The 25,398-nt window shown below is 39.4% G+C and overlaps 4 protein-coding genes across 4 annotated transcripts; 1 reads left to right on the plus strand and 3 right to left on the minus strand.

Annotated features, from left to right (window-relative positions):
- Positions 1–3,005: 3,005 nt before the first annotated feature.
- Positions 3,006–6,749, minus strand: LOC115996290 (polyphenol oxidase II, chloroplastic-like). The gene is made up of 3 exons (XM_031235484.1): positions 6,136–6,749; positions 5,051–5,431; positions 3,006–3,946 (listed from the first exon to the last, which is right to left on the minus strand). The coding sequence occupies exons 1-3, from the start codon at positions 6,732–6,734 to the stop codon at positions 3,184–3,186; spliced, it is 1,743 nt and encodes a 580-aa protein (XP_031091344.1). The 5' UTR covers positions 6,735–6,749; the 3' UTR covers positions 3,006–3,183.
- Positions 6,750–12,073: 5,324 nt separating this feature from the next.
- Positions 12,074–14,374, minus strand: LOC115996923 (polyphenol oxidase I, chloroplastic-like). Its single transcript, XM_031236361.1, has 3 exons — positions 13,779–14,374; positions 12,613–13,372; positions 12,074–12,445 (listed from the first exon to the last, which is right to left on the minus strand). Exons 1-3 carry the CDS (start codon positions 14,372–14,374, stop codon positions 12,074–12,076), a joined length of 1,728 nt encoding a protein of 575 aa, XP_031092221.1.
- A 594-nt stretch (positions 14,375–14,968) lies between these two features.
- Positions 14,969–17,167, minus strand: LOC115996264 (polyphenol oxidase I, chloroplastic-like). Its single transcript, XM_031235433.1, has 3 exons — positions 16,536–17,167; positions 15,793–16,456; positions 14,969–15,677 (listed from the first exon to the last, which is right to left on the minus strand). The coding sequence occupies exons 1-3, from the start codon at positions 17,159–17,161 to the stop codon at positions 15,177–15,179; spliced, it is 1,791 nt and encodes a 596-aa protein (XP_031091293.1). The 5' UTR covers positions 17,162–17,167; the 3' UTR covers positions 14,969–15,176.
- Positions 17,168–22,840: 5,673 nt separating this feature from the next.
- Positions 22,841–25,100, plus strand: LOC115996200 (polyphenol oxidase II, chloroplastic-like). The gene is made up of 3 exons (XM_031235346.1): positions 22,841–23,523; positions 23,603–24,269; positions 24,361–25,100. Exons 1-3 carry the CDS (start codon positions 22,904–22,906, stop codon positions 24,862–24,864), a joined length of 1,791 nt encoding a protein of 596 aa, XP_031091206.1. The 5' UTR covers positions 22,841–22,903; the 3' UTR covers positions 24,865–25,100.
- The last annotated feature ends 298 nt before the right edge of the window (positions 25,101–25,398 follow it).

A 25,398-nucleotide genomic window follows, 5' to 3' on the forward strand; every position in this document is an offset into this window, starting at 1 on the left:
GCGTTGTAAAAAAATAAACAAAACTAAATGCATATTCTAATAGATACGAGTATTTTATTAATATCTTAATATTCTTTATTAAGGTGACACGTTTACATCATTATTGAATTATTATGCATTAGGACTTACAGATCATAGTAGATTCAAAATTTAAAAAGCATGTTCACATATCTCTTAATATTCTTTTTATATTCAAGATGATCTGTAGGATAATGTAGATTTTTTATTTTTGTTTAGATTTAATTTTTTTTTATCCCAGCCAGGAAAAGGTTGCCACGCATGGCAGCCTTTCGACTTTTTTTTTTTTTTTTAAATAATATTATTTTATTATTATATTTATAACATAATAGGAAAGATGGATCACTTTTAAAAGTAATTGAGTATTATAGGATGTAGAAAAGATAATAAAAGAATTGTAAATTTAATGATGCAAAAGTGTGACCCATTTTTGAAAATTGGGTGACTGATAAATAGGGCAATTATTAAGTAGTAAAATTATAGTATTCCTTATTTATACTCTCTCACTTTAAAAAAAAAAGAAAAAAACTTTCTCAAATTTTGTTTGGCTTATTCCCTATGTGAGAGTAATAATGTTGATCAATATTGTAAACTTTTTCTTATTGTAAAAAGGTAAGCTAGCACCTAGTCGGACGCATTAATAACGCTATTCCTAATCATACTTGCAAAAACTCCTAAAAAATTATAACAAAAACTCAATTGATGTATATGTTCTTACGTTGTTTCTTTATTAACTTTTGTTGAAATCATAAGTTCCAAACTTCCAAATAGTCAATAAAAATAAATTAAAATAATATATATTATTTTTTTGAATAGGAATTGAAAATTGTCTTTTGGTACAGTATTGAAATCAATCAAAGGGAGACAGCAGGAGACAAAGATCAAAACACGAGTACAAAATGATCGATAAATGTCACATACGTGTTTCATTTCTATTGGTCGGAGGCTTGCCTTAATTATTAGAAGAGAGTCGTTTACACACTGACTTTTGCACGACAAGTAAATGTAAAAGCAATTCTAACAACTCGCATTTTCTTTTTGTTTAGCTTGCTCTACTCCATAAGAAAAGGGGTTTTTTTTTTTTTTTTTTTTTTTTTTTTTTAATTTTCTTTTGGTAAATTTGCGCGTATTTCTCCGTCAGTTTAACTGTCTGGGTCCACTGACATTCTTTTTTCGCAGATAGAACTCATTTGCCACTTGAGTTATCCCAGTTCATTTTTAATTTTTTTTCTTTAGAAGACGTGGGAACACGTAACCACTTTTTAAGAGTGTACATGGGATAAATTTCGATTATGTGCTTAAATATGGCAAATTATGCTATGGACCCGGGTCCACATTGTAAGGTTGACTCATATCCATGTTTACAATTTTAGAACTCCATATTCACAATTTTAGATCTCAATATACAAAATTACATTATTCAATATTCACAATTTTGTTATATAGATTCAAAAATTATGTTATACGGTTGACTATAGAGTTATGAAATTGTGAATATAGAATTGTATAATTGTGAATATAGAGTTTTAAAATTGTGAACATGGACCCGTGTCCCTGGCATAACAACCGCTCAAATATGACTTGAATCAAACTTGTAATATTTGTATAGGAGAACCATACTTCACCTACTCGGTCACTATTTTCAGGTTTAATTATTTTTTTTAAAAAAATTTTGTATTATAGAAACCCAGTCAATGACTTTGAGATGGAGGCCATGTAGAATATTTACATGCAATATATAGGAATTGTTACTATAAAGATATTACTTTATTAAAAAATCTTGTAATAATATGTGACATGATATTTTATGATATATTATCCTATCTTTTGTAAAAGTTTTCGCTATATAGCATTTTTGTTTCGAATTAATTACGACGTGGTATAATTTTTTGTTATGGAGGATTATGGATGGCATGAAAAAGTTTTAATCAAGATGCTCTCTATATATCATTTTTGGTTTGGAATTAATTGAAGTGTAATGTGATTATCGATCTGTTATCGAGAATTATGGCACGAAAAAGTTTAATGAATCAATGTGTGAAGATCAGAGTTACATTTTTAAACAAACATGTATATGGATGATAGATACATATTTATTTAAATAATAGTTTCCAAATTGAACGTACAGCATGCAAGCCCAACTGTACACGTGAAAGCAAGCACACAGCAAGCAGTGGGTGGGATTTGGACAGATTTCTAAAAATAGAAACCTTGCCGCTCTAAGAAAGCTAGGTGGAAGCACCATGTAGACTTCTTCATTCATTCAAATCTCTAGGTAGAAAAGCATTGTTAATGTCAAGTTGAATTGTTGAATGCGCCATCTCCTTGCCACTCTATTGATAGGAAAGTTGTAATGGTTGTTATCCTTGCCACGGGTGAAAATGTTTTAACGCAATGCACAACCAACTGCTGAGTGTAGCCTTTAGCTACCAACTTTGCTTTGTGTCTCTCAAGTCTCAACCAAGCCATCTATCCTATACTTAATTTTGTACACCTATTTGCAGCCAATTAGTGTCTTTCCAGTAGGCAATTCAGTAAGAATTCAAGTTTGATTATCTTGGAGTGCTTGAATCTCTACTCTCATGGCCTCTTTCCAACAGCCATGCTTTTACTGCCTCATTGTAGGTCTTGTGCTAAAAGTTAGAGGATATAGTATTGGATAAAACTTTGTGTGCTGGGGACATTTTACACCCGTACACTCACATCACATCTTTAATTTACTACATCAACTAGATTTATGGTTAAGATTTGCCCACAGTTCTCAACTGAAGCATGGTTCTCATCATGTAAACTGGACTCGAACAAACATGCATTGCAATGCACATATGTAGATGATATATGGATAAACCTCCCAATTTCCCCTCCTTTTGTGACATAATTTAATTGGATTATTTAATTTTTAATTAAAAGTGTGTGGAGATAGCCAATTCATGATACCCAATAAATATAAACACTATCTTGGAGGAAAATATTAGAAAATTTTAGGATGAGTAAATAGCTATCTTCTTTTATTTATTATTATTTTTTTTTTGAAAACCCTTTATTTATTTATTTAGATAGATAGATAGATTAGTTCCACATTTTAAGTACAACATGCAAGCTTGAAAATGAAACAAGCACACCCAGAAAGCAATGGTAGTTTGGACAGATTTTATGCAAATAGATCTAAGAATGATAGATGATCCGAATGTTCTGGATGGTGGTGGTGCCGCTGAAGAGCATTGGTACCAAAGTCACAACGACGGCGTCATCATCCTCACAATCAAAGTCTTCCAAGACCTCATTAAGTCCCATACACAGGCTGGTCCTGATCTTCCCGGACCCGTGGTGATTCTGCGGCAAATTCACAAAACTCCCGGCGTACTCCGCCGCCAATTTCTCCAGCGTCGGCTCCTCGTCCTCGTCGTTCAGGTACACGTCAAACTTGGCGAACTGGTCGGCGGAAACCTCAATCCCTTCGATCCGCAGGATTTCTTCTTCCGCGGCTTTCTCCTCCTTGGTCCGCGACTTCCTCGGCCGGGGGACCTTCACTCTCACCACCTTGTCCAGTTTCAGCGGGAACACGCTCTCCACGGACGGCGCGTCGGACGCGTCGGCGAATCCGCGCTTCGTCTTGGCCGGGACGGGCTTGGAGTCCAGCCAGGGGAGATTTTCGAAGGCGTACTTGTAGCCCATTTTTTGATTGTCTAAACAGTCGCCGACCCGGACCCGCACGGCCGTGGCGTTCTCGTCGTAGAAGATGAAGGAGGCGTCCAGCCAGTCCGGGTCGGTAAAGTCGCATCTCCGGCCGGCGCCGCCGAGCTGTTGCCATATGGTCCACATGCGGTCGACGTTGGAGTGGTGGCAGTAGAATAAGGGGTCGCGAGCGGCGGAGTAGAAGTTTCCCATGTCCTCTCCGTTCGGCGTTCTAGCTAAGTCACCCGTCCACCTGTTGGTGTTCATTATCCCGTTAATTCGGTTAATAACATAACCAAATTACCCCAATCAAACTTACTTACCTGTGATGAATAAATACTACAATCTAACAGAGTCGGTTGTATTCAACATTATTTTTACCTGTAATAGATACCCCGAACAGGGTACCCAATCTGGAGAGCCTCCAGTATTAGAATTCAATGAGTCGGGTACAAACAACCCACCTAATGTAGGTAGTCAGGTCGCGATAACCGAGTGCGACACCATGAGGTGCTGAGACAAGGGATTCACGGAGAATCTTAACAGATTTGAGTGGATTCTTTCCTAATCCATATTAGGTAACCTTTATGGGGGTTTGGGCCGTTTTAACCTATTAATCTTGTATAAATATTATGAGCTCACATTGTAAAAGGTTCTGATTTGGTTTAATTTTAACCCACTGACAATTAAACTGTCAAATTGTTTTGTGTTTCTACTTTACCATTTCTCTAATTTTATGATAGTCTTGGCCGAATGGCTATCTCATTTGTTAATTTTTTTTCTATTTCCTTTTTCATGCCTACTAATCTTGTATAAATACCCATGAGTTCGCATGGTCTGATTTTAAGGCAAATTATATGGTGGACCATGGTCCACAATCCATTGTGGACCGTGGTCATGACTGATACTGCAGTTGTGTTGAACGATACTACAGTTGTGTTGAAAAGATACTGCAGTTGTGTTGGAAGGAAACTGCAGTTACGCGGAACAGAGGTCTTTCATCCGTTCAACATAACTGCAGTATCCATTCAATACAACTGCAGTATCCGTTCAACACAACTGCAATATCAGTTCAACATAACTGCATTTGCAGACGGATGAAATGGCCTCTGTTCCGCGCAACTGCAGTTTCATTTCAACACAACTGCAGTATCATTTTAACATAACTGCAGTATCAGCCATGACTCATTGTCCACGGTATAACAACTGGATTTTAATGCAAGGACAATTACTCTATCAAATTGTTTTTGTACTTGTACTTTACTATTCCATAATATTGACCCGCTGAACAGATACCCCCACCCTAAAACCAACAACCTGTGAAATTAAATTAACGGTTAATTATGCACAGTCCTACCTGTGAACTGTTCCGTGTGGAATATTCTCAACAGAACCAGCCCCGAGTAGGAAGAGCCCCGGGTCGTCGCCGGCGCGATAAGGTTGTCCATGGAAGAGTATGGCGGCTCCGCCGTTACTGACCATGGTTTTGTACATCAAGAAAAGGTTGATTTCAATCCTGAGTGCGTCAGGTAAAGGAATGTCCAGGCCGAAGAAAGCAAGGTCCATGAGGCGAGTGAGAAAAGACTGGTTGCGGTTCTGATCGTAGAGCGGCGAGAATATGTTGTTTACATACGAGGGCATGTACATTCCGGCCGGCGAATCCCAGTTCCAGAACGGCAAGGCGAAGGTGGGATCTCCCAGCAATTTTCCCATGATTCTCTCGAAGAAGTACATGTACCTGTAACAATTTACCATGTAATACAATAATATTATTTAAGTATTTGTGGTGCGAGTTTATGACTAATTTTTTTTAGTACTACCGACTCAGTTACAATGTAGTATCTGTTTATAGCTATTTTTTCAACCTACCGAAGCACAAAGAGTCAACAGTTGACTCCACTGAAGCTCCAACTCAACCCACTCTCATCATTCATGTGGGAGTGTAAACCGGGACACCCGTGCCACTAGATCACAAGATTTAGTAAAGAAACTTTAAGTATTCAGGCAAAATAGTGTTTGCAGAGCTCTTGTAATTTGATTAAATAAAAATTTGATCCATTAATCAAAGATCCTATTATGGATTGAGACTCGAGACGTAGTGACACTATACTATTCAGGAGAAAATAGGTATTTTTTGTGCAGGTCTATTCTTCCATGGGCTTAACTTACTGGTAGGGTAGACATTGTTAGAGACAAAAGACCTCATGAAGTAGCAGTGTAAGGATTATGCTCAAAATAGACAAATTCCTTTTGCTCACCAATAAATTGACTCTGTTTGTTGAGTCACTAGGTTACCTTAATTTACATTATCTCAAAATGTTTTGTAGAATTGGGGGTGAGGACCCTGAGGATTGAAGAGTCAACCTTCTGGGCGGGGTTATTATTCCAAAGACAACATAGGTATACCAATCATTGTGTTAGTATATTTATATCGAACAGTACCATCTGTGGAAAGGGAAGAACAGCCATGAATTGTGAACTTGGATCTCCTTATTGGGGGAGTCTGGTTGGACATAGCCGCCGTTACAATAAGCGCAGTGGACTTTGGCTTGTTGGTAGAAGTTGCGGGGATCGCTCTCCGGCAGCTCCTTCATAAGCTGGATCGCTCTTTCAAACTTCGCAATGTACGCCGCGTCCAATTTGTGAGCTGCCGGGCGGATCTTTAAGGCAAACGGATCCACCGGCGGGAGCTGGTAGGGGAGGACGAAGGCCGGCACGGGAGGGCAGCAGTCTTGGAAATACGCGCCGGCGGGCAAACCGGCGGCGGGGACGACGCAGTTGGAGAGCACGGGGGCTTGAATGGGCGCGGCGGAGGCCAGCGGGTTGGCACCGAGGCTTGCGGCGCCGTAGAGGCCGCCCAAGCCGAGAAGGACGTCTCTTCTGTCGAACTTTTGTTGGGACTCGCCGCCGTCACCGCCGCCGCCTTCGGCGGCGTTGCATGAAACCTTGAAACGGCGGTTACGTTTCGAGGCGGCGGCGGAGGAAAAGGACGCGGCGGTTTTTGGGGCGGTGGAAATGCATGCAGACGTTAAAGAAGCCATCACGGTTTACGTGGATGGATGTTTTGTGTAATGGTACGGTAGTAGTCGTTTACGTTGCTCCACTTATATAGTAGAAGTGAAGGCCATTTTAGTAATAAACTGTTATTACTTAAAGGTGAATTATGATCCATGTATATATAAACTTTTAAGTTTTAACTGCTCGTTAAAATTCATGCAAACATTTGGGTGCCGATTATTTGAGTTTGATATATTTAGGTACTGCAATGTTTTTATTTATTTATTTTTAAATAACTTAAGTCTTTGGACTATTCTGGATCTTATGAACCAGCCACATATCTATAAGAATTGAATCGAACTAATCTTGTTTCGAATCTCAACTAAAAGCTACCTATATACTTCTGTACACAATAAATTCAATTGAAACTAAAATGTACCCTCCATTCGTGACAGGAATCCAACATTCACCATGCTACTAGAACCATGACTTATAGTTATATAATACAAGGCTTTGATTTCGTGTTAAGATGGTTGCTTCTTCATGTAACAGAGGTTTGTCACTTATCTTGTCATGTAATTGGAATGAAAGAAGCTTGTTGTTTTCACCTATATATTATATATTTGGATTGTTTTTTCCATTAAAAATTGTTCTTAAAATAGATTTCTTCCCTTTGTTTCAAATTTCATTTAATTGACATTGGACCTTGAACTATTAAAATTATTTTTTTAAAAAAAATAAATATTTTTTAGTGGAATAAATTTTGTGTAAAATCGTTTTCTTGTTAAATGTGTATTCTACAATAAAATTTTACATACACAAGACTTGTTTTTTCTATTGATTGCTTTATTAACTTCAAAATCAAAGTAATTTGAACCTATGACGTTATACGAGAATCATGTTTCATCGTCAGACACCTTTTCAGGACTAAGAATTGCCTTTTAATACCTTATTGGACTTGTAAATTTGAAGCGCCGTAGGTAGTTGAATGAAATGAAATAAAGTAGGAGACAAAAGATGGGGTACAAACACTTGCCGATGATATAATATCCGGTAAATAATATAAGGTTTCGTAGGTTTCTTAGGTTTGGACCTACGCCCACCTTAATCACTGTAATAGGACTATGGTACCTTTTTACACACTGACTTTGCTTGTGACGTTCACGATAAGAAAATGTGCTACGAACTCCTCTTTCCTTTATCTTCTTTTCATTTTTTAATAGTACATACGAATTTGTCATTGTCATCTTTGTCACCCAGGATTAGGTTTACATACGTCATGACTAACTATTATGATTCACACTTATGAAGAAAAGAACTTGTCAAAAGAAACGAGAGGAAAATAAACTCGTCAAAAGAAACGAGAGGAAAACAAACTCGTCACACAAACGAGAAAAACACAAACAAATACAGAACGCACAAGAAAAGAGAAACAACAGTACACCTCTTCTTGAAAACTTTATTTTAGGGATCCACTTAAATCAAACCACCTCTTTATCCAGATCTGGTTGTATACTTTGAACTTTGAAACTTCTGCAACTTCCTTCGAGAGTTGGTGGTTGAATCGGAAGTGAAAGTTATGAAACCAAAAAAAAAAAAAAAAGAGGAAATAGGAGACCGCCGGTCAAAGATCCGCCGACATGAAGCTTCGTCAAAGCTTCGGCCAGATCTGATCAGAGGCCGGTGGCAAAAAAAGAGGCAAGGTTTTGAGGGACAGAAGAGAGAATTCGAGAGAATAGGCTAGGCAAAGTTCTTTAATTGTGAATATATAGAGTTATAAAATTGTGAATATAGAGTTTTGTAATTTTGTATATTGAGATCTAAAAATGTAAATATAGAGTTCTAAAAATGTGAATATTTTATGTTCCTACATTATTTTTTAGACCGAAAATGAACTGTATACAACTAATACAAGTCCACTTTGCTGAATTGTCTATTAGTTGGCATTTTAATATGTAAACCTAATATAATGTATGATGGATATTTCTTTTTTATTGAGTGTTGTTTGAAATTTATAGTTATATAATAAATTGAGGTTCTGATATATATAATATGTTGGAAAAGGAAATGGATATTTATTATCCAAATAAAAGATTAAAATATATTGTTTGAAATTATCAACTGTAAAAGGATATAATATAAGTTGCATGTAGCATTGATATAATATTTGGTTATTTGGTGATTATTAAATATTTGTTCTTACGCTGCAGCTTTTTAAATAATTTTATTTTGATGTTAACTAATATCTTTTTGAACATATAACAGATAGAAATAAATCAAATCATTCCAGATTTTCTTATATCTCTCTTGCGCGCGCACAAACACAAACACACACACACACACACACACACACATATATATATATATAATTAGGATCAAATAAGAAATAAATTTTCTGCAAAAAGGGTGGACTAATATGATTCATTATTTTACGGTAATTAATGGCTCAGAAATAAAGGAAAAAAGTGATGGGATAAATTTTCTCTTATAGTATTTATGAAATTGGCATGTTATTTTTTTTAAAAAAAATTTCTTTACTTTCAAATCATCAGATCTACCGGATCAATAACTAACATTTGTCTACACTACTTCTCATTAAAATTCTTATTCTCATGGGAACCTTGCCCAATATATGTTTTAAAATAGTTGTCATAAAGGATAAATTTTGATTTGAAATTGCTAACTTTTTAAAAATAATATATAATTATTACTTTTATGATACATCTTTACCAAAAAGTATACTTTTTTTTAATGTTATTGTCAACACTAATCTAAACATTTTAATTGAGTAAGAAACATTGTAATTGTGTATGTAACACAATATTTTATGGTACATTATAGTTGTACCTATTTTTATTTTTATTTTTTTAAATACATACTTTAGCAAACTTTCATATCTTAATTTCTTCGAAATACAAAAAAAAAAGAAAAAAAAAAGAGGAAGTTTGAAAATGATTCTTATATTTAGAGTCATTTTATTGTGTGGTCCACTTAAAAGAATATTGAAAACATAAATTTTACATTAAAAAAATTAAATTACTAACAAAAAAAATTTGTAGATAAATTATTATTTAATAAGATGTTTATTTGTATGATAAAATAAGATCTTTATTCTTTACAGATCAGAGAGTGGGACCCCTCTCACCAGAGTCCAGATGTCCAACGCACGATGATAAATCACATGAAGAACATTGGATTCTATATGTTTTCCCGTAAAAGGCACGTGGATCATACACATATATTAGTAAATTACAAATTTAATGTTTTTAAAACTAGTAGTGTTATAAACTTTTAAGTTTTTTTTTTTTAATAATTTTTTATTTTAATCTTTGTCAAATTTAACTCAACTTGACTTTATATTATATAATATATATTCTAAATTTGTTACAGATATATTGTTGTACTGAACATATGAATTTTGTGGTGATCAATAGGGTGTTGACAAAAATCATAATTTTTAGGTACAAAAGATATGTTCCACCCACTCAACAACTCCTTTCGAGGCCATATTTCTTTCCTTAAGAGTGTAGTTATTCAATATTCAAAATGATTCATTGATTATGTTATAATTTTCAATTGGTCTTTAATTACCAAATTCATTTGAAATGATCTTTCGACTATCTAAAGTTTTAGCCAATTTAGTCATTATTTTGTGTGGCACAACCAATAGAACATTGCGTATTAAATATATATCTCGTTTAATCTTACTAGACTTATCTAAACTCAACATTTACTCGAGACTACTCAACTAATCGCAGTAAAAATAATATTTTATTAATTTTTACTTTGAGCAACATGTTAGTCAAAGATTGATTCTGTAGGTCGGGTGTCTAATATGGTGCAATTTTCTTAAGTCGCTACATACACGTGAATTTAAGCATATGAAATCATGTTTAAATTAAGAATATTATCCTTATCAATTATTGATTAAGATATTAGGGCCATTAAACTCAATGATTAACATATGACCGAGGACCCATATCCTCAACGATTATAATCATCTGTATTATTAGTATATGCTGGAAAAGAAAAAGAACTATCCGACAAAATATAATATTGCATGTGCCAAAAATTAAAGTGAGCTAGTTTTCATTACCTTAGCTGTATACTTCTATGTAAGCAATAATCACTAATATGATTTGGTTCCCGTTAGGGCTTCCACAATGGTTGGTATTTTGGTGTGGTTTTTTGAGGAGTTTTTGTGAGTGTGATTAGGAAAGAGAAAATAGGGGTGAAAAAAAAAAAGAAAAGTAAAAAGTAAATCAAAACTAAAAAACAGAAAAAGAAATAATAAAAAACTATTTAAGCAAGTACGCTGTGAATCTGCGCCTCACATTCTGCTCTGCTATCCAGTGGGTTCCATTGGACTGACAAAAGGGCTGACAAAATTTGGTCTCTTGCAAGAGAAAAAAACCCTCAAAACATCATTCTCACATTTGTTAAAAAATTTACTCTCAAGATTTTACTGTTTCAAAACCCTCCCCAATATCACTATTGGGGAAGGCCTTAGTGTTGGGTTGACTCATTGCTATCAATTATTTGGAATAATTTCATTTTTATTTATATTATAATTCAGCACAGCCAACCCTTTAATTAATTGAGAACATTCAGGATGTTTATGGGTATATTTTACAATATGAACTCGGATTTATGGTATAACTATTGTTTTTTGTTGTTACCATCCAATTTACTAGGAGTGTCAAGATGGACCAAAGCACGCGGGACGGTTTACCATTGTTTTTTTTTGTTCTTACCGTCCATTTTTATTTTACTATAAGAGTATCAAGATGGATCAAAGCCCGCAGACCAACCTTAATCGTTACGTGAATCGCGGTGAGACGGATTATGGCCTAAAAACTATACCCCGCGAAAATACGTGCCTCGTGGACTAGACCTACACGGGTTGGCAGCCGGGCATTTCACACACAACATTTCTAAAAAAATGTAAAATTTTTATATTTTTAAACACAAAAATTATTTAAATTAAATTATTTGAATATAAAATAATAATATAATAATTTTTTATTTTTGTTGTTTAGGTTTGCTGGGCTCGCGAGCTTGCATGGGATGGATTAGAGTTGCGTACTTCTTAATTTGCTCGCGGGCCAACCGACATAGACCTGCGGAAAAGACTAGCAGTAGGACGGGTCTAATAAGACGAACCGGCCTGCATTGACATCCCTACATTTTATCCATAAATCCAGGACTGATATGAATTTAACTTTATAATATTATAATATTTAAGAATGCTAACAAAATAATATTGTTAACCTTTTTTTTTATGGGTCAAAAAAATTTAAGAGTGGCAAAGAGTTTTATTCATGGGAAGAACTTAAAAGTGCTGGTCGAAACAAACGTGCCACGAACAACATTACAGAACATTCTAAGAACCATAGACTATCTTAATGTTATCAATGGTGACAACACCTCCTCCCACATTAGGTGCCAAAGTCACGAGAACAGTGTCATCGTCCTCGGCGCCCAAATCGTCCATCGGCTCATTCAATCCCAAGCTCAAGCTCGTCTTGATTTTCTCCACGTTTTTCTGCCGGTGCGGCAAGTGAGCAAAGCTCCCCGCGAACTCCGCCTTGTCGTACCCGCCGTCCGGCTCGTCCTCGTCGTTCAAATACACGTCGAATTTCGTGTACTGGTTCGCCTGAACTTCGATCCCTTCGATCAACAAGATCTCCTCCTCCAACTCCTTCTCCTCCTTTGTCCTGTTCTTCTTCGGCCTCGGCACCTTCACTCGGACCACCTGTAATAATAAATAGGAGTTAAAAAATATAAGTATTTGATAACATTAGCTGATTAGAAAAATATTTTATAAATTAAATAAATATTTAATATAATATTTTTTTTAATCAAACAAGTTAAACAGTTAATAGAATAGCCAATAAACTAACTGTCTTCTTCTAACATCACCTTGTCCAGAGTAACCGGAAAGACGGTGGCGACGTAGGGAGCAGCGGAGCGTAGCGCCACTTTCCGGCGCCTTGGTCTGGGAACAGGCTTGCTGTTTGTCCAAGGCAGGTTTGCGAATTCGTATTTGTATCCCATTTGCTGGTTATCCACGCTGTCGCCGACCCTCACGCGCACCGGCTGCGCGTTCTCGTCGTAGAAGAGGAAGCTGGCGTTGATCCAATCAGCGTCGGTGAAATTCCGTTTCCGGCCACGGCCGCCGAGCTGCTGCCAAATCGTCCACATCCGGTCAACGTTTGCATGGTGGCAATAGAAGGAGATATCACGGCCGGCGGAGTAGAAGTTCCCCATATCCTCGCCGTTCTTCCTCCTCGGATCGCCGACCCACCTGTGGATCGGCACGTGGGGGCTGTTCTCCATGGACCCGGCGCCGGGGTTTTTCTTGTCGCCGGAGCGGTAAGGTTTTCCGAGGAAGAGCTCTGCCGTTCCGGCGTTGGTGAACATTTGCTTGTACATTAACGCAAGATTATTAGTAATTCTTTCTAAGTCTGTGGCTTCTGTATCCTTGCCTTGATACCCTAGGTCGACTATAGTCGGTGGAAGATGAGACTGGTTACGATTCTCGTCGTAGAGTGAAACATTCCGGTCGTTTAGTACGGACGGAAAAACCATGCCGGCGGGAATGTCCCAGTTCCAGAATGGCAAGCCGAAGGTGGGATCTCCGATCAATTTCCCCAAGATTCTCTCGAAGAAATACAAGTACCTGTGGAGTTATAAATAAGAAGTCCACAAACTATTTATAGTGCATGTATAATAAGATAAAACAGGCTAAGAATAGCAATAAATCACAATGTTACAAGTTTAATTCTTATAAAAAACTGTGTTGATATTTAGAATCTCAATCAATTATGATTGAGCTAACTATTTATGACTGAATTAGATTAGTTTATCTTCTTGTATGATTTCAATAGGTCAGAAGATAGATTAAGTTTCTAAATTAATTTATCTTCTTATGTGATCTGGTTAAGTCATAATGTTAGGTCTATCTCGTGCACAACTTAGGAAGATCATGAGATCGAGTCAGGATATTGACTCTTTGTGCTTTAAAAGGTTAGAAAAATATAAATGAACATATACTATAATATATGAGAATAAATTCTGAATAGTACCATCTATGGAAAGGGAAGAAGAGCCAGGAGTTATGAACTTGGATTTCTATGTCGGGGAAGCCGACTTGATCATACGCGCCGTTGCAATAAGCGCAGTGAACCTTGGCTTGTTGAGTGAAGCTGCGGGGGTCGTCCGCCGGCAACGCCTTCATCATTTCCACCGCCTTCGCGAACTTCTCTCTGTATTTCCCGTCCAGGCGGTGTAACGCCGGGCGGACCCTCATGGTGGCGGGGCTAACAGACGGGAGCTGGTAGTCCAGGTACCTGCCCGCCATCGGCGGGCAACAGTTGTCCACGTCGGCGCCGGCCGGAAGGTCGGTGGGCGGCACAACGCACTTGGAAACTTCCGGCGCCTCAATCGGAGCCGCCATCGCCGCCGGCAGGTTAGCAGCGCCGTAGAGACCTCCCAATCCAAGAATAACATCTCTCCTGTCAATCTTGGACTGGGAATCTCCGCCGCCGTGCGCGGCGGTGCACGACACTTTGAGGCGGCGGTTAAGCGCCGCCGGGGTGAGGATGTGAAGGTGAGGGCGTGTGGGTATAGGCCGCCGGGAAAACAAGTCGCCGGAAGCGCGCGGTGGAGATAGAGAAGCCATTGGGTTTTCCGATCCCTTTGCTCAATGATGCTTAAATTTGCGTGGTGTATATAGAGAATGGTGCAATTATTTGATGGAGAGAGACGTGTCAAAATATGGCTGCAATGCATTTCTAAGCTTCCGCATGGATGTTTAGGTGGTGATGTGTTGTTGGAATATGAATATTTATATAGTGCATGCATCCACCATAGCTGCACGTAATGCCAAGGTGTAAGGCTCTTAGATTTTTCTTTATATTAATATGCACGCTCTTCTGCATTGCATGCATGCAAAACTTGAATAATATAATGGTGAAGAAGTACTAATCTCAAAGATACATCATGGAGCTTCATAAATATTAGCAAACTAAATTCATTTGTAAGAAGTGGACATACTAATGCTGCGTTTTTTAATACTATTAGTGTTTTTTTATAACAAAAGGAATACAGGTAAAGATCACCAAGCCACACTAAAATTTGACCCTATAACCTATGTTATCATTGTATTAGAGATGGAAATTATGTTTTCATATTCCAATTTCAGTTTACTAAATTGTTATATATCTACTTGGAAGGGGATATGATTGAGTATGGTTATGTTGGTGAACAATTAATATGTGAAACTCAAACAAATTAAAATTGCTCCATAACCAAATAACATGTTGCACTTTAATAATATGGTCATAGTAAGCCCAAGTGAAAGAGGTGCAAACAGGAAGAATTAAACAAAAACACAACACAACACAAGAACAAAACACAAGTGACGTGACAATTATTCGGACGAGATAAAGTTGCCACATAGGAAATAGGCGGCGGCGGTGGGCCTAAGAACCGCAGACGATCTTAATGTTTTCAACCGTAACGACGCCTCCACCGACCTTTGGTGCCAAAGTGACCAGCACTGCATCGTCGTCCTCGGCGCCCAAGTCCTCCAAGGGCTCGTTCAGACCCAAGCTCAGACTGGCTCTGATCTTCTTCGACCCCTTTTGCTTGTGCGGCAAGCTCGCAAAGCTCCCGGCGTACTCAGCCTTCAATTTCCCGGCCCCAGGCTCATCCTCGTCATTCAGATACACGTCAAACTTGGCATACTCGTCCATCGCCACCTCAATACCTTCAATCAACAAGATTTCCTCTTCCGCTTCCTTCTCTTCCTTGCTCCGGGATTTCCTCGGCCTCGCCACCTTCACTTGCACCACCTTGTCCAGCGTCACCGGGAACACGCTCGTCACGAACGGAGCGGTGGACTTCGCCGCCAAACCTGCTGTCTTCTTAGAAGGAACAGGCTTGCTGTCCAGCCATGGTAACTTTGTATACTCGTACTTGTACTATTAGAATATGGAAATTTTGAACTATTAGAAGATGGAAATTATATAAATATTCTAAGAATAATATTGTAAATTTGGTGTATTATTCTTTGCCTTAATTTAACATTATACATACCCCCATTTTGTGGTTATCCAAAGCGTCGCCCACTCGGACGCGCACGGCTTGGGCGTTCTCGTCGAAGAAGAGGAAGGTGGCGTCCAGCCAATCTTTGTGGGTGAAGTCTCTCCCCCTCCTCCGCCCCTTACCAGGGCCGCCGAGCTGTTGCCAAATGGTCCACATGCGGTCGACGTTTGAGTGGTGGCAGTAGAACAAGACGTCACGGCCGGCGGAGTATAAGTTCCCCATGTCCTCTCCGTTTTTGGTTCTTGGTTCAACGTCGCCCACCCATCTGTGGATAGGAATGTGCGGGACAGTCTCGATGGAACCAGGGCCCATGCCCTCTTTGTTACTATTAGGGGCGTCTCCGGCTCTATAGGGCTTTCCGAGGAACATTTCGGCGGTGCCGGCGTTTGTGACCATGTTCTTGTACATCAAGAGAAGGTTGTTGGAAATTGTTTCTTGGTCGGTCGCAGGTGTGTCCTTGCCGTCGTAGCCAAGGTCGACGACGGCGGGTGGAAGGTGAGACTTGTTGCGATTCTCGTCGTAGAGAGAGGAGTTGGGGTTAGTGAAAACGGACGGAATCACCATTCCCTCCGGGGTGTCCCAGTTCCAGAACGGCAAGGCAAAAGTGGGATCACCGATCAATTTTCCCATGATTCTCTCGTAGAAATACAAGTACCTGTAACAATTTTCCATTATATATCATGTCTGTGTTATAAACTAAGTAGGGTTATCTTGCCTTGTTCCAGCTAACATACCATCTGTGGAAAGGGAAGAAGAGCCAGGAATTGTGGACTTGGATTTCCTTGTCCGGGAACCCCACTTGGACGTAGCCGCCGTCACAGTAAGCACAATGGACGTTTGCTTGTTGGTAAAAGTTGCGCGGGTCGTCGGCCGGCAAGGCCTTCATTAGCTCGATGGCTTTCTCGAACTTGGCGGCGTAGGCTTTGTCCTTGTCCATGCGGTGAGCTGCGGGGCGGACTCTCATGGCGGCGGGGCTGGTATACGGGACTTTGTAGTCCACAATGTTGGCGGCCGCCGGGGGGCAGCAGTTGTCTACAACCGCGCCGGCCGGCAAGTCCGCCGGAGGGACGACGCATTTGGAGATATCCGGCGCCTGAATGGGATCTGCAACGGCGGCCAGTGGAGTCGTCACGAGGCTAGCGCCGCCGTAGAGGCCTCCCAACCCAAGAATGACGTCTCTTCTGTCGAGTTTGGGCTGGGATTCGCCGCCGTCTGCGGCGGTGCAGGAGACCTTCAAGTGGTGGTGGCTACGCTTTGCGGAATGTAAGCAAAGCTGAGAGGGTTTTGGGAAGGGAGATGAAGAGGACGAGCTGGTAGAGGAGAAGGTGAATGACTTGCATGGGGAAGAAAGTGAAGCCATTTTTGTGGTTGGGTTGTGAAAAGAGTGCCTTGCTATGCCCTCTTTATATACAATAAATCCTATACACTTTTTTTTTTTTTTTTTTTTTAGTATTACTGATTCTATTATTACTTTTTTAACCCTGATTCTATTACACTACAATATCTGTTTATAACTACTTTTTTAACTTACTGAAACACAAAGAGTAAATATCAATTTCAGCTGACTAATAATTATAGTGGATAGGGTCCAAAACATGTGACTATGTGAGGGTGATTTGAGAACAAGGATGGGGAATTAGTACGAAAAAGGTGTACTGGCATCTAACTTTATGTAGTGCACATAATTAAGGTACACTATGTAGTTTAGTCATTCCACTACCAGTTCATTTGAAATGATAGACTATCTAAGGTTTTTGTTAATTTAGTCACCATCTGTTACGCACATTGGAGACTGAATTGAGTAAAATTTTATGTAACAAATGGACAATATTTTTGATGAATTAGTAATCAATGGTTAAACTGAAAATTGAATTGTGACACAATCAATACAACATTTTGAATATTAAATATATATCTCGTTTAATCTTACTCGACTTGTCTAAACTCAATATTTACTCCAGAGTACTCACCTTATCGCATTAAAAATAATATCTTATTATTTACTCTGAGCAACACCATGTTTGCCAAAATAAAGATTAATTCTTTAAGTCAGGTTCTATATGGTGCAATTTTCTTAAGTCGTTACATAGACGTGAATTTGTGATCAATTATTGATTATGATACTACGGTCATTAAACTCAGTGATTGATATATGACAGGACCCATATCCTCAACAATTATAATCATCTTTATTATTAGTACGCTGGAAAAGAGAAACAACTATCCGACAAAGTATAATATCGCATGTGCCAATAATCAATATGGAAGCAATAATCAATAATATGGTTTGGTTGACTCATTGTTATTAATTATTTGGAATAATTTTCATTTTCATTTTTAATAATCCAGCACTGCCAACCTTTTTTTTTTTCCTGAAATAAAACAAATAAAATCAGGAGGGACAGAATCTCAGTATAAACTAAAAGCCCTTTTTTTTTTGAAAACAAGCAATCACGTATATTAATGCAAAAGTGTAGAAATAGAATCAGGGGGATAGAATCCCAGTACATAGTGTTTGCAAAAGTGAAAGTTGTAGAAGCAAGAGTGTGAGCAACAATATTTTGTGCCCTAGGAACATAAGAAATCGATCCTATAATAAAAGAAGCCAAGCTAAACCTGCAAGCATCAATAGCAAAACCCACGTGTGATAGGTACGTTGGCCGATTCGTGGACAAAGCACTCTGGAGTTGGGCGCAATCCGTGAATAAAGAAACCCCTGTGACACCCCTCTGTCTAAGCCATGATAACACCTCTTTACATGACATAGATTCCGCCATTAGCGGCGAAAAGCAAACCGGTAGACGCCCTGCACAGGCTGCAAGGAAACGGCCGTCTGACTCCAAAAGAACTGTTGCGAATGTCGACTCCTGAGGGTGCAACCGATGACCTGCGTCGAAGTAGCACTGGAGCAGTGGAGCTGTAGTATGCGTAGACGCCACCTAGGTAGTGCTTACTCCACCTGACAGTGCAGCAACCACCCCTGGATGAACCCTCCGCCATGCGTGCAAGGAGGAGGCAGCCTTTGTGACCACCGATCTCGGCCGAGGAAGGCTGCCCTCCCATACGGCTGTGTTGCGCGCTTGCCAAATAAAATAGAGTACTGCCACAATTAAATCCATGTTATCTTCAGGCATAGTGAGTACCAGATTTGAGAACCAAGCAGCAAAATTATGACCAGTCACATTAGAAATATGCAAAGCAGTGGCATGCCACACAAATGTTGAGAAATCACACAACACAAGTGCATGCATGACATTCTCATGAAATAAACCACACATTGGGCATGTAGGATCCACCTCTACCCTCTTTAAAAGCAAATTGGTGGTCACAGGTAGGATATCATTAAGGGCTCTCCAGAGAAAAATCTTCCACTTAGGGGGCACTTTGAGCTTCCAAAGGAAATTCCAATGGGCAAAACCATTTGAAGAGTAGTCCAAATCCCCAAGAATTCGTCTATAGCCGTTTCGTACAGTATAGCAGCCTCTTGGGTCCCCATGCCAGAACCAGGAGTCCTCATATGCGGGCAAGACAGGTAACTTCATAATGCGTAACACATCAGCAGGGAGGAAAATGTCTGTTAAGATAGACAAATCCCAGGAGTTTGTTTGTTCATCAATTAAACCAGAAACCAGAGATCCATTCAAGTAGGCAGGCATTGGAGTTTGAATCATTGGACTTGGGTCATCAGGCAGCCAGGGATGCCCCCAAATCAAAGTGGTTTTACCATCCCCAACCCTCTGTCTCACCCCTTCACAAATTAGACCATGTGCAGCCATAATACTTCTCTAGCAGAAGCTAGGACAAGAACCTATAGAAGCATCAATAAAAGAGGATCTCGGGAAATATCTTGCCTTAAAAACTTTCGCAACCAAGGATTGGGGTCTAGTCAGAAACGTCCAAGCCTGTTTCCCCAACATTGCCAAATTAAAGGCTCTAAGATCCTTAAACCCTAGGCCACCATACTTTCTGGGCACACATAACCTGTCCCAGGCCTTCCAATGAATTCTTCTATCATTACTTGAATCACACCAGAACCTGTTCATAGATCTTTCGATTGACTTGCACACTGACTCCGATAACAAGAAAACACTCATTGAAAAGGTGGGCATAGCCTGTGCCACACTTTTCAACAAGACTTCTTTCCCAGCATGAGAGAGGAGTTTCTTGTTCCAAGAACCAATCCTCTGCTTGATTTTATCCTTAATATAAGAAAAAGCCGCCCTCCTGTTTGTTACTATAAGCCCTTTAGTTAAGCTGTGCACTTAAATTTTTGTGCGAGTAAAAATATTACACCTAATTTTATTAAGTTTTGTCCTTCTAAGTCGTCATGTAGTAATTTGGTAGAGGATTGCACTTAACATTAGTGAATGAGGTAAATTTTGAGATATATTGTCTCATTGGTTGATATTGTCAATTTGTCATAGTATCAAAGAATACGGGTTAAACAGGTCACTCAACTGCACACTAAACTGCAATTAGAACATCGAATTCAAAAAATTGTAATTGGGTCCCTGAATAATACAAACTCATGCAATTCAACCCAAATGACCTTGATGTGGCGGCTACCAATTTTAAAAACAATTTTTTTTTACATTTTTTTAAGTAAAATAATTATTATTTTTATTATTATTATTTTTTTTAAAAAAAAGAAGCATGTTCCCTGCATTTAACTAAGCATGTTATCTAAAATTATTTTCAAAATTTGGGCCTTATACTTGACAGCCTTATTCAGGCAAGGCCCAGCCCAATACTCCCCCCTAAGGCCCGTGCCACTAATTAGAAAATCGACTGCCTTCTTAAGTGGTCTTAAACCTCTTTTGACGGCAAATTACATTATAAATCATAATTCGAAATTATAATGTGAGTCACTAAATATTTGTTTTAGTAATATTAATGGTTTATTTTTAAATGGTATGCTTAAAATTAAACTTTCAATTAATTTATTAATTAAAGGTAAATAATTTAGAGAGAGCCCCCGCCACTAATGGTGCAATCGTTATACAGTAAATTAAACTATGATTCACATAGTTGTGTGGATAATAGTTCAAAATGTTATCGTTTCTTCAAAAAAAAAAAATGATAGTTGTTACGCTTAACTAATCTTGTATTTATGATGTGTCCCTAATGAAACAAAACTATATTGTATCTAAAATCAAAATGGATAACAAGTTTCACATATTGAGTGTTCAAGTTGAAACAAATGCACTCAAAATAGTTAATGGTCTCAGTTCTCATAGTTTTGATTCTGCATTTGATTTAGTGCTATTAGATATAAAAGATCTTGTGTAATCACTTTTTTGAAGTGTTTGTCTCGTTTGCTAAGCGATTCACAAACCGGGTTAATTGTCCACTTGTTAATTAAGAAATTTGTGTCTATGGTTGGTTGTATAGAGTGGCTTTATAACCCTTCTATAATTTTATTTGTAATGCTTTGGCTTTGGATACCATTTAATGAAGTTTGTATTTTACCCAAAATAATAATAATAATAAAACTTTGTACAATGGGTTGGTGGAGATTTGACTTCAAAGTTAAATGTGAAGACGAAAGAGAGTATTTGTACCTTATTTCTGTGCACCATATAAAGTTAAATGCCAGTACACTATTTTCGTGAAACTGAAACAAACTACTAAAGATAAAGCTAACCATGATTCGATGCATGAACCGTACGGACTGCAAATATACATTGAGATTTTGGCTTGAACATACCATCCTTGCTTTCAAGAAAGATTATTTATGTACTTTCAAAATCTTACTCTCAATTGGTACTTATACTTATGTGCAAATTTGATTGGATGAATAAAAATATAAATGGATAAACATCATGACCTCCTACTAAATTGAGTAATTAAAGCATGTCAAATCATAGGGACTATAAAATATGAGTATATGTAGAATTATTCGTTTTCAAATCACCCTCACATGTTTTGGGTGGTTTAATAAATTTAGGACCAGGAAACTTAGATGAGGTGGAAGAGAGATGTTAAGGAGAGAAAAGATAAAAGTACATCCCGTAAGTATATAACTTTTTGCAAAAATGTGGGGTCCAATTGACACTAATGTCATCCACATGTCTCTCGCGTGAGAGACACAAGTGCGCCCGCCGCGCGCATTAATGCCCCTATTTAGGATTATTTTTTTGAAATGATCCGTTAGACTATTGAGTTGGTAATCAACAAACTGATAATTTAACCAAGGACATTTAATAGAGATGTGTGCACATGATAAAATCCACTTTGTAACTTAACTTTAAAAAACTTCTCAAACCAAGAAGGTTAATAATCACAAATTATATCATGAACTAAGGTCCATTATGAAAAATGACAAGCTGAAACATTGTTATTTTAAACAAAAATTCACCAACCTAGTCCACTATAACTATTAGCAATGTGCACCATATACGTAAACGACGTCGTTTTGGTGTTAGTGGACGCGGACGTGAATGACTCCACGGAATTCATTATCTATAATACACATAATCATTATCTAGAATACACAGAACGTTTGCTTAGAATACATAGAATGTTTGCCCAGAATACACAGAATATTGACACACAATACACAGAACTCATCCTCCTAACATTCGAATGCACAAACACATCACAACATGTGTTAATAACATGAATACACAGAATATTGACACAAAATACACAGAACTCATCCACCTTAACATTCGAATGCACAAACACATCACAACATGTGTTACTAACATGAATATACATAACGGTTGCCTAGAATACACAGAACGGTTGCCTAGAATACACAGAATGATTGCCTGGAATACACAGAACATTAACATAAATACAAAGACCGACCGAAACGGGAAACATGATTTCTAAAAAAACGGGCGATTAGTTTACAATGCTCAAAATGACGTCGTTTATGTACATGGTGCACAGTATAATTTGCCAACTATTAGTCAGTAGGCCGTTTCTAGGGAAATTTAAAAAATTGCAATTACTTTGGGTTGCTAGGATTTATTGTATATAAAGAGGTCTAGGGAAATTGATCAATTGCAATTACTTTGGGTCGCTAGGAATCCTAGGATTTATTGTATATAAAGAGGGCATAGCAAGGCACTCTTTTCACAACCCAACCACAAAAATGGCTTCACTTTCTTCCCCATACAAGTCATTCACCTTCTCCTCAGCTAGCTCGTCCTCTTCATTTCCCTTCCCAAAACCCTCTCAGCTTTGCTTACATTCCGCAAAGCGTAGCCACCGCCACTTCAAGGTCTCCTGCACCGCCGCAGACGGCGGCGAATCCCAGCCCAAACTCGACAGGAGAGACGTCATTCTTGGGCTGGGAGGCCTCTACGGCGCCGCTAGCCTTATAACTACTCCACTGGCCGCCGTTGCAGATCCCATTCAGGCACCGGAAGTCTCCAAATGCGTCGTCCCTCCGGCCGACTTGCCACCCAACGCGCTCGTAGACAACTGCTGCCCACCCGTGGCCTCCAACGTTGTGGACTACAAAGTCCCGTTTACCAGCCCCGCCGCCATGAGAGTCCGCCCCGCAGCTCACCGCATGGACAGAGCCTACGCCGCCAAGTTCGAGAAAGCCATCGCGCTAATGAAGGCCTTGCCCGCCGACGACCCGCGCAACTTTTACCAGCAAGCAAACGTCCATTGTGCTTACTGTAACGGCGGCTACGTCCAAGTCGGGTTCCCCGACAAGGAAATCCAAGTCCACAATTCCTGGCTCTTCTTCCCTTTCCACAGATGGTATGTTAGCTGGAACAAGGCAAGATAACCCTACTTAGTTTATAACACAGACATGATATATAATGGAAAATTGTTACAGGTACTTGTATTTCTACGAGAGAATCCTGGGAAAATTGATAGGTGATCCCACCTTTGCCTTGCCGTTCTGGAATTGGGACACCCAGGAGGGAATGGTGATTCCGTCCGTTTTCACTGCTAACCCCAACTCCTCTCTCTACAACGAGAATCGCAACCAGTCTCACCTTCCACCCACCGTCGTCGACCTTGGCTACGACGGCAAGGACACTCCGGCGACCGACGAAGATAGAATTTCCAACAACCTTTTCTTGGTGTACAAGAACATGGTCTCAAACGCCGGCACCGCCGAAATGTTCCTCGGAAAGCCCTACAGGGCCGGAGACGCCCCTAATAGTAACAAAGAGGGCATGGGCCCTGGTAACATCGAGAGCGTCCCGCACACGCCTATCCACAGATGGGTGGGCGACGTTAAACCAAGAACCCAAAACGGAGAGGACCTGGGGAACTTCTACTCCGCCGGGCGTGACGTCTTGTTCTACTGCCACCACGCAAACGTCGACCGCATGTGGACTATTTGGCAACAGCTCGGCGGCGCCGGCAAGGGGCGGAGGAGGGGGAGAGACTTCCCCGACTCCGATTGGCTGGACTCCACTTTCATCTTCTACGACGAGAACGCCCAGGCCGTGCGCGTCCGGGTCGGCGACGCTCTGGATAACCAGAAATTGGGGGTATAATGTTTTTTGACTGTTTAAATTAAGGCAAAGAATAATACAACAAATTTACAATATTCTAAGAATAATATTGTTTACATTTTAATAGTACAAGTACGAGTTTACAAAGCTACCATGGCTAGACAGCAAGCCTAAGCCTGTTCCTGCTACGAAGAGGGGTTTGGCGGCGAGGTCCACGGCGCCGTTCGTGACGAGCGTGTTCCCGGTGACGCTGGACAAGGTGGTGCAAGTGAAGGTGGCGAGGCCGAGGAAATCCCGGAGCAAGGAAGAGAAGGAAGCGGAAGAGGAAATCTTGTTGATTGAAGGTATTGAGGTGGCGATGGACGAGTATGCCAAGTTTGACGTGTATTTGAACGACGAGGATGAGCCGGGGGCCGGGAAATTGAAGGCGGAGTACGCCGGGAGCTTTGCGAGCTTGCCGCACAAGCGAAAGGGGTCGATGAAGATCAGGGCCAGTCTGAGCTTGGGTCTGAATGAACCACTGGAAGATTTGGGGGCCGAGGACGACGATGCCGTGTTGGTGACTTTGGCACCAAAGGTCGGCGGAGGCGTAGTCACCGTTGATAACATTAAGATCGTCTACGGCTCTTAGGCCCGCCGCCGCCGAGCTGTTTCCTAGCTAGGTGCAACTTTAACTCGTTGGAATAATTGTGTCTTGTGTCTTGTTCTAGCGTACTGTTGTTATAGTACTACGTGTTGTGTTGTGTTGTGTTGTGTTCTTCCTGTTTGTACCTCTTTCACTTGCGCTTATTACGTACTATATGGCCATTATTGTATTAAGGTGCAACATGTTATTTGGTTATGGAGCAATGTTGTTTGAGTTACACATATTAATTGTTCACCAACATAACCATACTCAATTCAATGATATGCCCATCATCCAAATAGATATGCAATTTAGTAAATTGAAATTGCAATATGAAAACATAATGTCCAACTCTAATACAATCATATATATAAATATAGAGAAAGTTTCAAGTAATTATCCTAGTTCAAGCAGTTTTTCTATAGCTCAAACCGATCAACCACTGAGACACCAATACCTCACCCAACATATTTGATTAACATTTTCTATTCTATTATAAAGTTCAAAACTTATGCACACTGAAAAGTGAACAATAGTTCC

Source organism: Ipomoea triloba, chromosome 11, assembly GCF_003576645.1.
Source record: "Ipomoea triloba cultivar NCNSP0323 chromosome 11, ASM357664v1".
NCBI classification, from domain to species: domain Eukaryota; kingdom Viridiplantae; phylum Streptophyta; class Magnoliopsida; order Solanales; family Convolvulaceae; genus Ipomoea; species Ipomoea triloba.

Bases quoted from the DNA above. Each gene is read 5' to 3' on its own strand.
- LOC115996290 (XM_031235484.1), bottom strand. From the start codon at position 6,734: ATGGCTTCTTTAACGTCTGCATGCATTTCCACCGCCCCAAAAACCGCC. The intron at 5,432-6,135 runs GTACTGTTCGAT...AAATTGTTACAG, and splicing joins TTCTTCCCTTTCCACAGATG to GTACATGTACTTCTTCGAGA. The intron at 3,947-5,050 runs GTAGGACTGTGC...GAACACCAACAG, and splicing joins CCACACGGAACAGTTCACAG to GTGGACGGGTGACTTAGCTA.
- LOC115996200 (XM_031235346.1), top strand. From the start codon at position 22,904: ATGGCTTCACTTTCTTCCCCATACAAGTCATTCACCTTCTCCTCAGCT. The intron at 23,524-23,602 runs GTATGTTAGCTG...AAATTGTTACAG, and splicing joins TTCTTCCCTTTCCACAGATG to GTACTTGTATTTCTACGAGA. The intron at 24,270-24,360 runs GTATAATGTTTT...ACATTTTAATAG, and splicing joins TGGATAACCAGAAATTGGGG to TACAAGTACGAGTTTACAAA.
- LOC115996264 (XM_031235433.1), bottom strand. From the start codon at position 17,161: ATGGCTTCACTTTCTTCCCCATGCAAGTCATTCACCTTCTCCTCTACC. The intron at 16,457-16,535 runs GTATGTTAGCTG...AAATTGTTACAG, and splicing joins TTCTTCCCTTTCCACAGATG to GTACTTGTATTTCTACGAGA. The intron at 15,678-15,792 runs GTATGTATAATG...ATATTCTAATAG, and splicing joins TGGATAACCACAAAATGGGG to TACAAGTACGAGTATACAAA.
- LOC115996923 (XM_031236361.1), bottom strand. From the start codon at position 14,374: ATGGCTTCTCTATCTCCACCGCGCGCTTCCGGCGACTTGTTTTCCCGG. The intron at 13,373-13,778 runs GTACTATTCAGA...ATAACTCCACAG, and splicing joins TTCTTCCCTTTCCATAGATG to GTACTTGTATTTCTTCGAGA. The intron at 12,446-12,612 runs GTGATGTTAGAA...TTATTATTACAG, and splicing joins TTCCGGTTACTCTGGACAAG to GTGGTCCGAGTGAAGGTGCC.